Below are 11,015 nucleotides of genomic sequence, written 5' to 3'. Positions count from 1 at the left end.
CCCCCCCCCCGGCAAAGGCATTGCGCCCAGCAAGCAGAGCTCAGAAAGGAAAGTTGATGTGGCCCCCACTGAAAAAAGTTTGGGGACCGCTGGTATAGAGTATCACACCTCAGTATACAGGCTAAAAAAGGATGAAACACAAACAGCTTTTTGATCTTTTGAAGCATCACGTTGAATTCCTATGAATCTATGATTCATTTTTTCTGTTTTTAAATGCATATGCGGAGTCATATATCTGGAAAGTGGAGCACAGTCTGTGTAATGAAATGTTTACACCCTCTGGGCTTCTAGTCAACTTGTGAGTTTTACCTAAGCTGACTAAGAGCTGGCATCACAGAACTCTCCTTCCCCCAGCTCGCCTGTCTCTTCTTCCGTTATATCTCACAGTGTGAATCACTCCCTGTCTGACTGGAAAGCTGTGATGTAATTTGCCTTGAACTCAGTAAGATTGAAGCTTCATTCGAAAGTTACTGACCACGCAAAGCTTTCAATCACCATTCAGGTTTGTTACTGAAATGAGATACCCAGTGGGCCAGGATTATAGTGTGAGAGACATGAACAGACACATACACACAAACGCACACTCCCACTCCCACACACAAATAATTGTCATGACATGACATCAACAACTTTGTATCCAAGCTTCTCTCTCTACTCTCTCTTTTTTCTGTCTCTCCCTCGTGTTTGTGGGAATACAATACAAAATGAAGAACAGAGGCGTACGTCATGATGTATGGTCCTGTGCTGTCATGATGTGTCTAGACACTTTGTTTGTCTACCCCCTGTATGAGCTGCGTCCGTACCTGCCCTCCTCTTTTTGTCAGTGTGGGTGTGTGTCTGCTTCTCTCTCCCTCATGCTTTTTTTTTTTTCTTCCCCAAAACACAGGGGCATCAGGTGCCAGTTTGAAACAAAGACAGAAAAAGGAACACTGTGAGCTGAAAGCACAGAAATGCATTAACTGAATTGTGAGGACCTGGTTCAAGCAGGGTCACTATGCTGAAAATGTCAGAAGCAAATTTCAGATTTTGTCAGGGGACAAATACTGTCGATTGACATTTCCAGGATAGTTTGTAGTGTAGGCGCCAACTTCTTTTTCTATCCTTAAATTTTGTCAACAGTCAGGTCAGAGCCGGTTGAAGATATCAACAGTGGCATTGTTGGATTGTCATGAAATCTTGTTTATCTTTTCAAGGAAGGATTTTTCCACTATCAGAATTGTTTTGCGGCTGTAGGTTGAGGATGTCGAATCTGCGGAGATGGGATGATTATGATTATTGCAGCCTGAAATCACTCTGTGATTGCTTGGTAACACTTGACGTCATAATGAAATGTAAATTCAAGACTTGGTTAACAGCTCCCACTCTTGAAATGTGGAGAGTGAAGGCAAATGATCCACTAATTCAGTAAAAGTGGCATTTCTTCTTGTTAAGATCTCACACCTCATCTTTGCCCTTTTCCATCTTTCTCTTGACTATGAAATTATTCATGACATTTCCATTTGCCTCGCTGTCGAATCTGCAACCCTGCAGATAGTCACAGTAATACAATTTTGGCAATGGACATTAAAAGACATTAAGGTATTGAATCAGCAGAAGCCCCACTTACCCCATTTCATTTTACCATGCTGTATTTTTTAAAAAAGATTTTTTTTTTCGTGGATTTGGAAGTGGTGATTTAAAGTTTCCTTCTCATTCTCTACTATCGACTCGCAGAGGACAGTCCAAATCCAGACTGGACTCAAGTCAGCTGTGGCGATGATGTGATTACACAGTACACTGAGGCAGTGTTTGGTGACTGCATCTACTATGCTCTCACTTATTTGTCTAGACTAGTATGTCAGACAGCCAGCAGCAAGCACGCCAAAAAGACATGTTTGGCCCAAGTTTTGTTTCCAGCTTCTGGCTTCTCATACAGCAGCTGATTAGATCGAGAGGTTCTAGAAATGTATTGAAAAGAAGTTTTACATTTCTCGGATTTTCTGCAGCCCATCTTAAGAAAAACACCGAAACACATTTCATTGCATCTTATGTGCTGTAGCTGTACAAAACCAGTGTCCGATTATGTATATATATGTACACATCAGCATCGCTACATCTACACATCCAAATTGCTGCTACTATTACTTTTCTTACAAATGCATATATGTATATATATCTAGCACTATCTCAGCACAAGGAAAATAAAAGCTTTTTGATACTTGTGGCACTGTAGGCATTTTTATTTGTCAAGAAAAGAGACATTCCCAACATACCCAAACTTTACAAACTTCCTTGGATGTCCCGAAACGACAGTATTCAGTCAAGTTGAAATTTAATTTTCATTATATGTTTAAATTCAGTAATGACATTTTCATGTTTGCAAATACACAGGCACCGCTGATTTAAAACCAAAACGTCATCTTCCATAGAAAAGAAAAGCGAATGTGGAATGGACTTTGAATTTGCAAGTGCCGTGAAGTACATGTGATCTGTATTTGTAAGCCGTGTCTTTTTTTTTTCCTGTCTTTCTCGCTTTCTCCCCTCTATTTTCTATTCTCATTCAGAATTCAGAGGGTTACAATATGAGCATCCCCATGCCTGGCCACCCAGTGAATTTCTCTCAGGCCACTCTGTCCCAGGCGCAGAGGGATGTGGAGCAGCTGGAGAAACTAATTTCAGAGCATGATGTGGTTTTCTTACTAATGGATACGAGGGAGAGCCGCTGGCTGCCTACTGTGATAGCTGCCAACAAAAGGAAGGTAAGTAGGAACATTGTACAGTATGTACAGTATAAACAGTCACACTGTCACTGACTGGTGGGGTTGGGGTTGGAGGTGGGGGGGTGGGGGTGGGGTAATTAAAGCTGCACTTTCCTATATAAACGATAGATGAAATGGTGATGTGTAATGTGAAAGGGAGGCAGCTCCGTTGATGAACGCGCAGGCAATCATGTTTTAGCTTTGGGTTTTTCATGTTAACTCTTGTTGTACAATGGCGCCACACTCATCAGCTGTGATTCCAGCAGCAGGAGGCAGCTGTAATAAAGACTATACACTACATGTCCAGCACCAAACCGCAGAGCGAAAAAGTTAGCAGCTTGCTGTTAAAGAAACACCCAGATATAAAGATTTGCGTGGAATTCATTGCAGTTCTTCTGATGGAAAAAGGTGGTCGAAAAAATCAATCAATCCAACTGGATTGACTGGAAAATAGATACACTGTTCAATACATGGCATGATTCAAACTACCTGTCTGAATAATCTATATCTTAACCTGCAGTAGCAGATTTCTATCCATGCGGGGGCAGCATTAACAAGTTGTGAACACAACATTGACATATCATCACTTCTTAAGTTGTTATGGTGACCCTGTTAGCAAACGGTTGCCTATGTCTACATCCAGCAGCAGCATTAGTATTCATTTGAAGTCGTTTTTCTGGCCACCTGAGCAATCTAAGTCAGATAGTTTCTCTCTTTTAGTCGTGCCTTTGGTGTCTGTCAACTTCTGAGAAAATATGTGGCTCTTTACTTGCTAAATGATCCACTATGCATAACTGTGCATGTCTGCTGTTTGATGCTGGGCAGGGAATGTGCAGCTTGTTTGTGGAGCTTTTTCAGTGAACAGTTGCCTGATGTGGCGGGAGATGGCACAGTGAGAGCAGTGAGAGAGTTATGTCCATGATTGATCTGTAATTTAACATCGCAGTCACAGATATGAAAATATATGTAGAAAATGCAGAGTATTTTTATGGTGTCACTGAGACTTTCAACTGATAAATTTGCTCAAAGGATAAAATGGACCTAGAGTCCCAGTGCAGCACTGTGGTAGGAGGCATTTATGACTTTGTAACTTTTGCTAACAACATTTGGGCTGGAACTTAAAATTTGGAAGCCATTTTATTTCTCTTCCAGGAAATTGAAATTGCTCAGTAACATTGGCCATTGGTTTTCTGTTCATCCAATGAAATTGTATTAGTTGCCAGGAAATATTAGATTTATTGAACATTGTGTTAAGGACTTGTAATGCCTCCAGTGGTATCACTGATGCAGCTCTTATATTGCTATATGCAGTAAATGTTTTTTGGGCTGCTGATTAGGTTTTGCTCATGGCCTGCTCAATTGAGAGATTGTTTGGCCATTTGTGCCGCGGGGCTGTTTCAGACACAAATTGGCTTTACAATTTATTTCCATTGCTTCTCTGAAAGTCTAGATGCTTTCAACATTTTAATGCCTATTAATGTTTTATGTCATTCCCTTCTGAAATGATTCAACATATTGTACCCTTATTGTTTGTGTAAAACAAGCCATATAGTTGATTTGATTTGGTTGAAATGTGCTCTGTGTGTGTGTGTGTGTGTGTGTGTGTGTGTGTGTGTGTGTCTGTGTGTCTGTGTGTGTCTGTGTGTGTGTGTTAGTACATACCCTTTTTTTTTTCTTACCATGATTTGTTGTCTTTTGCTCTCCAGCTAGTGGTCAACGCCGCTTTAGGCTTTGACACATTTGTTGTGATGCGCCACGGCCTGAAGAAACCCCCCGTCAGTCCGAAAGTTTCTGCAGGGGCAGACTCTTCCCCTTCCTGTTCCTCTGCCTCTTCTTCATCCTCCACACCAGCCGGCTCTGTGCCCTCCATCCCAGGATCCTCTCTGTTCTCCAACATCCCAGGGCACAAGCTGGGCTGCTACTTCTGCAATGATGTTGTGGCACCGGGAGATGTGAGGAAAACACACAGATATCAAACATACACTCAACTCATTCACGCACTTCATGCCCTTGAAACAAATATGAATGAAGACAATGGAAACATAAGAATAAACACAAATCAGTTAGGATTCTTTTAGACGTTTTCTTCAACCAACACTCATTTGTAAAGGTGTGCTCATCAACTTTTTTATATTAACTGATCAAATGCCTGCTTGGGTGTGAAAGGTGTCGCTCGTATTGTTTTGGTTTTGTGGCCTGCAGAGATATCTCTCAGCAGCCTTGTTTTGATAAATCCATTGTACGCCACCATTGATGAACACAGTCGAACATCTATCAGCTAAAGAGAGAGATATTTTTCTCACCAAAACAGAGCTAAAAGTAAATATTGGACTGAGATGTTGGGTGGCCAGAAACACGACTCCAAATGGATGTTGCTCTGTGCAACAGTTGCTAACATGTTGCCCAGGGGAGAGTTGCCTGACACAACCTTTATGCTTGTGAGAATCACATTTTCTTGCCATCCACATTCTGCCTGTGTTCATTCCTTTTTGTACCTTTAACACTCTTTGTTTCTCTTTTCGGTGGTTTACTCCCCCATGCCCTTTTGATATGAGTTACTTATGAAAGACATTCATCAGTTAGTGAAGGCCACAGCCAGTTGTTGGAAACCGTGCTATTCAGCTCTGACTTTAAAGGCCTCCTGCTCGCTGTCACAGATTGCAAATATTAACATTTTAATTAGAGGTACAGCCTCTCTCTAAATTCTAAATGTTAGATATGAATTTGAGTCTGGTGAATGAGTGAATAGTGATGATGCAAGTGGTTTTTGTGGTTTTTCCTATGAGCTTTGTTTGTTGGTTGAAGCAAAATGGTACAGCAGATTGTCAGCCACACGTCATCTGTCACTTCAGTGTCACTGATCAGCTGTTGTAATGAAATGCAAACAAGCTAGGAATGTAAATTTGATCTGTAACATGGTTTTTGTACAAGGTTTTCATTTTTATTTTACTGCTTACACTGGAATGTTTTTATTATTATTATTAGTAATGAGCTGCTGGACACCTGATTTTTCCCTAGGGGATAAACGGTCTGATAGATAAACAGCCTGCGATCAGAACAGCTGATAATCGCTCACTCAGCCTAAGTCACTTTATATAAAAAGCATCATCTAAACCTGTCAAAAATAAAATGAATCTGAATTGGTGGCAACCTCCAAAACTACTCCTCTCTGTAAACTGGAGGAGACCCTGTCAGGTTTAAGGGATTGAATCTGGCTTGCTTGGAGGGTATCAGGACATGATGCATGAGGTCATTGCTGTTTCTATATTGCCAGCTGCTTATTAGTTCTGTTGTTTTATTTTGTAAACAGTCTACCAGGGATCGGACGCTGGATCAGCAGTGCACAGTCAGCAGACCAGGCCTCGCCATGATTGCTGGAGCCCTGGCTGTTGAGATGATGGTGTCCATTCTGCAGCACAGTGAAGGGTAAGAAGAGTAGACTTATAAAAGTCCTATAGGTTAGTTCTATGGAATCATAGTACTAGTATCAATACTAGTAGTACAGGTCTGGCCGTACATTCATAGCATGGAGTGTTGAACACAGAGTTGTAGTAAGTAGTCTATATGCTCGCTTTGATTCTCCAACTAACAAAGATGAAAAGGTAAGAAGGGAAATTGTAGACTGTTTCAAACAAATGTAAGATATGCTGTCTTATGTCCAAAAGCTCAAATACTTAATGAATGTCTAAAGTAAAAGTGTGATGTTGCACTTTGTGCTCGATTAAAGCAAAAACACTGTGCACTTTAAGGTTCTCCGATTTTATATCTCAGGTGACAGGTCAATAGTTAAATTTGTTATAATAAAACAAAATCCATATATTCAATTTTATTTGGAGAGGGGAACATGACAACAGTATGGGTATGAAAAGAGTTTGCAGATGGAGATGTACACCACTCAGAATGCTGCTGATAAATGATCACTCCTTAGCAATTTTTTGTTTTTTCCACCTGACTCCACATTGAAATCACAATCCAAGATCCTTTTAGAGTGCTGCAAGGTCAGATACTCCACTTACCTTAGTGAGCAGCCCTGATCACCAGTAGGTGCCTGACATCCAGACATCCAGAGCTTCATGCTGGTACCTCACTCCAGGCTTAAAACTAAAGTTTCTGCCTTTGAGGATCCCAAACTTTCAGGAAGCTTTACTTGCTCACTTCTGCTTTTTTGATGGAGCAGCACTGCAGGCAAGGTCTTAAAGCGCCACAGGTAGTATCCGTCCCTAATTTGGTTGCAGCACAGCTCCCAGAATTTACTTGAGCCAAAGAACTTGTGTTTACTGTAGAAGCTTTGTCATAATTCCCAGTCCTTCTCATTCTTTTATGCTTCAAAATCTCCACCACTGCAATGCAGTCAGCTCTGAAGTTCACTTGGCAATCTGTAGCAGCTCGATATTCTCAACTCTTAAAAGTGTGTTTTGTTTTGTTTTTTTTCAAACAATGATGGGGACGTTTTCATGCTGATTAAGTGTGTGTTCGTGCGCGCGGGTGTGTCTTTGTGGAAATGTAATTGCGTGTGTCTGTTTTGGTGAAAGTCATACTAAAGTGGCTGCTTGCTGAGCCCGATAAGACAGCCATTTTCTCTCAGTGTTCTGAGATGTTATGAGCTGTTACAGAGCTGCCCTGCCTATGCTGGATAAAAAGCTTAGGAAGCAAAGGAGAGAAGGAGAGTTTTCATGTACTCGCTGTACCCCTATAATTGTATGGCTCCTTCCTTCACACCAAGATCTCCTTCTCTTGCATCTGCCCTCTCTGTGTCCTTGTTTTTCGCTTCATAGCTGTGTTTATTCCTGTCCTCCATCTCTTTCTCCCTTTTTTAAGGCCCTGGCTTTCATACAAGATCTTACGTTGTAACCGTGCGCTTTAGAATATTGTCACAGAGGGATTAATGTTGCATCAGTTTGACAGACATTTCTTACTTTGCAAAACCACTCTAAGCTCAGTGTGAGATGTGATGTTTTAGTTATTTTTATCCATAGAAAGTCAAATATTTTAAACCTGGTTAGATTCACTGGTAAGCAGGATCTTTGAGATCTTACTGATACCTTTTAAATGTTCAATGGAGTTGGACCTCTTAGTTCTGAATATATATATTTTTTAACAGTATATTTGTTATTTAAGTTTACTGCCTTTTCTTTCTCTCTCTCTCTCTCTCTCTCTTTTGAATAGAAAACCGTGGCCAAAGTTACACAAGTTCTGGTTATGTTCATGTGCAAAAAGGCAAATGAAAACAGAATCATTTTCTCTCTTTCTCCATCCAGAGGTTATGCAGTGGCCAGCAGCAGTGATGACCGAATGAATGAACCTCCCACTTCTCTGGGTCTAGTGCCACATCAGGTCGGACACACACACTTGCATGCATCAACATGTTTAATACTAAGAACACTCTGTGCTGTTCACCCATTCACCTCCACCTGCCGGCCCCCTCCAGTATACAGTGTGTCTGTGCTAACTGTTACATCACATCTATGTGTGATTGTGAGCCTGAAAGTCTGAACTATACTTTTCCTGCTGATGGGGTTGCTATAGAAATAAAGGCAGCTTTCACAGAGATGAACACTTGTTCTATATCTGTGTGTGTGGTTTACACTGTTGAAGTTCTGACTATATTTCGTTATACACAGCGACTAACTGAGGTTTGAGACATCATAGCTGTCTCCATTTTGGTGTCATTGTCGTGGCATCGACCACGAGCAAAAATGGTTCCTTTTGAAAATAGGGGTGTTTAGCAACAAGGCTTACTGATAAGGTTATAGCCTTCAGGGAGTGAATGTAATGTACTGCAGCATCTTCAAAAGTGTGCTGAACATGCACTCCCTGGCCACTGTGTTAGATACACCAATACAATTTATTGCAAATAAGAACAACATATCTGCATTTGATTATAATGTTCGGTTTCTGTTCATACTGTCAGAGAGGTGTTTATAAATGGGGTTGACAGAACATTAGAAACATCCCTCTCTATGATAAAGTCCAGTTTAACATCACTGCAAATGAAAACTTTAATAATAACTATATAGTTAAATTAATACCACACTGACAGTGTCAATTAGAAGTGAACATTATTATCTTTGTAAAGGTAAAAGTCATGGCTGAGGTGTTATGCTTGATTGCTTGATTAGAGAGCAGCGGTCGTGGGTCTTAGCAAACAAATATGTGAAAATAGTGGTCGTAAAGACCAGTAACTACAAACAAATGCAGTTAAATGTGAAACCAATCTAATGATAAAGATTCTTTAAACAATAAAATGTATGATACTGCATCGATAAGTGGATGTAAAAAGCAATGGCATCATCTCAGTAGCTCATGTCATGTATTGTGTAACAACATACAGGACTGTTGTTTATGTGTTTGAATGTTTTGGTTTTGTTCTGCAAGAGTAAAGGGCAGTTTCTGTTACTCTGTTATTGTGTACACTGAATAACCAGAAAAACACACCTGTATAATGTAGCGCTGCACAATACAGCCCTGCAATAAATACGGCCTGAAAATGTTATGTTTTTGTTAAGAAACTTCAGTCGCTTGTGTGCCAACTCATTTCTGTGGTACATTTGAATTTGCGCCGTAGTCATGATGCTTTATATGAACTGCACTAACAGCAGATCAGAGGCTCTATTACTTTGTCAGCCGTTGATTAAGTGACAGTGTGCAGCGGTTTCTATTTTGGTGGTTTGATGTGTTTAAAATGAAACACATCAAACATAATTCAAGATTACTAATAAAGCCATCATAATTAAGAGAAGACACGTTTTTGCCTAGAAGAAGAATCACATTAACTGAGAGAGGAAGATGTTTTATGTGCAAACTTTGGCTGCGGATGCTCGAAAGTAGAGATGGCCCAACAAAAAAGCCCCGTGGTTCACCATAACAGACCATGACTAGATATGAAGTACTGCCATTGTGGAGAACAACCACAGTCTGGGTCAGACCGGACTTAGCTGGAAGCAGTGGGTTATTAAGCTGTTTAGTGAGGATAATTCAGAGCTCAATATAAAAACACAATGCGTAGTGATAATCAATGAGCTGGTTGCAGTAGCTAATACTCCCAGAGGAACTGTGGAGAAGAGAGTTGCGTGTGTGTGTACCTTCATGCAGCCATCTGTTCTATGGTGTGTCCTTGGCCAGAGTGGCTGCTGTTTTTAAGGTGAGAACTAATAAGATAATTTCCTTAAAACTATGGGCGGGGAAGAGACTAGATCTATAAACTTAGGGACAGATTTATTCCTAATAGTCGGTGGATTTCTTTCACTCATGTATCAGTTGATTTGATTGAAAAATCTGTCAAAACATGATTGTGAATATTTACTAGTATGAGTTCAGAGATGTGAGTCTCGTTTCCCAGTGATACCAAGGAACAGAAACACAACCAAAAAAACCCGTGATATTACAGAAAACGACAAAAAGTTTCTTAGTTGGCCAAGACCTTAAGGGCAGCCCTATTGAAAGCTATTTGGTGCTTTAATTTGGAAAAACCTGTATTCAAGTTCATATTTTTAAAAGCATAATAAGCATATTTGAAATAATGATTATATACTCTGGACTGAGGGGGTGGGCTATACAAATTCTGCCTTCTTGCTTATTGACTGCTCTCACATTCTCTCCTTTGCATAATTATAAGAATTCATCACCCTGAGAATCTGAATTTCTGACATTTACGCAACACCTCAGCTTCTCACGGTATTTCAACCAAAATAATAGAAAATGGCATGAAAATGGGACGCCTTGTGTGTGTGTGTGTGTGTGTGTGTGTGTGTGTGTGTGTGTGTGTGAAAGAGAGAGAGTGAAGGTGAGGAAATGAGATAATGCTCACCATAGAGAAATGCAGAAATGAGTGAATAATATGCATGAAAGTGTGAATATATGTGTGTGTTTGTGTGTATTTATGTACATATATACTGTATATATATATATATGTATACAGTATATATATATATATATAAATATAAAGTCCATTACCGAGGGAACTAGTCAGACTGGGCTTGTATGCCTAGGTGCAGGTGTGACTCGATCTGTAAACATTAATATATTCATTTATATCCTATCTGATAGAGATAGTAAATATATTGACTTAGAGAATTATTATCTATGTGTATTAATTCATCTTTATCAATTGTGTCTTTATATAATTTGTAATAGATATTTGATCCTGATTAGAGTTAGACCGTTGGGCATATTTATTTGCAGTTAAGTTTCCTTTGATGATGGTTTTCTTTTAGACTGAATAGTTTTATCGAGACCCCCAGATTGTATCCCCCAGATCCTGAAGTGCTCTTAAGCAAT

General features: G+C 40.0%; 1 protein-coding gene across 1 annotated transcript in view; it reads left to right on the top strand.

The window, feature by feature from the left end:
* Positions 1-11,015, top strand: part of atg7 (autophagy related 7) — a 65,776-nt gene that overhangs the window by 20,803 nt on the left and 33,958 nt on the right. Inside the window, exons 13-16 of the mRNA XM_022748365.1 lie at positions 2,544-2,738; positions 4,445-4,690; positions 6,049-6,164; positions 7,997-8,072. Coding sequence (XP_022604086.1) covers positions 2,544-2,738; positions 4,445-4,690; positions 6,049-6,164; positions 7,997-8,072 — 633 coding nt within the window. The remainder of the gene's footprint in view (positions 1-2,543; positions 2,739-4,444; positions 4,691-6,048; positions 6,165-7,996; positions 8,073-11,015) is intronic.

Source organism: Seriola dumerili, unplaced genomic scaffold, assembly GCF_002260705.1.
Source record: "Seriola dumerili isolate Sdu_G_001 unplaced genomic scaffold, Sdu_1.0 BDQW01000121.1, whole genome shotgun sequence".
Taxonomy (NCBI): domain Eukaryota; kingdom Metazoa; phylum Chordata; class Actinopteri; order Carangiformes; family Carangidae; genus Seriola; species Seriola dumerili.
This window is presented reverse-complemented; position numbering and strand designations above follow the sequence as displayed.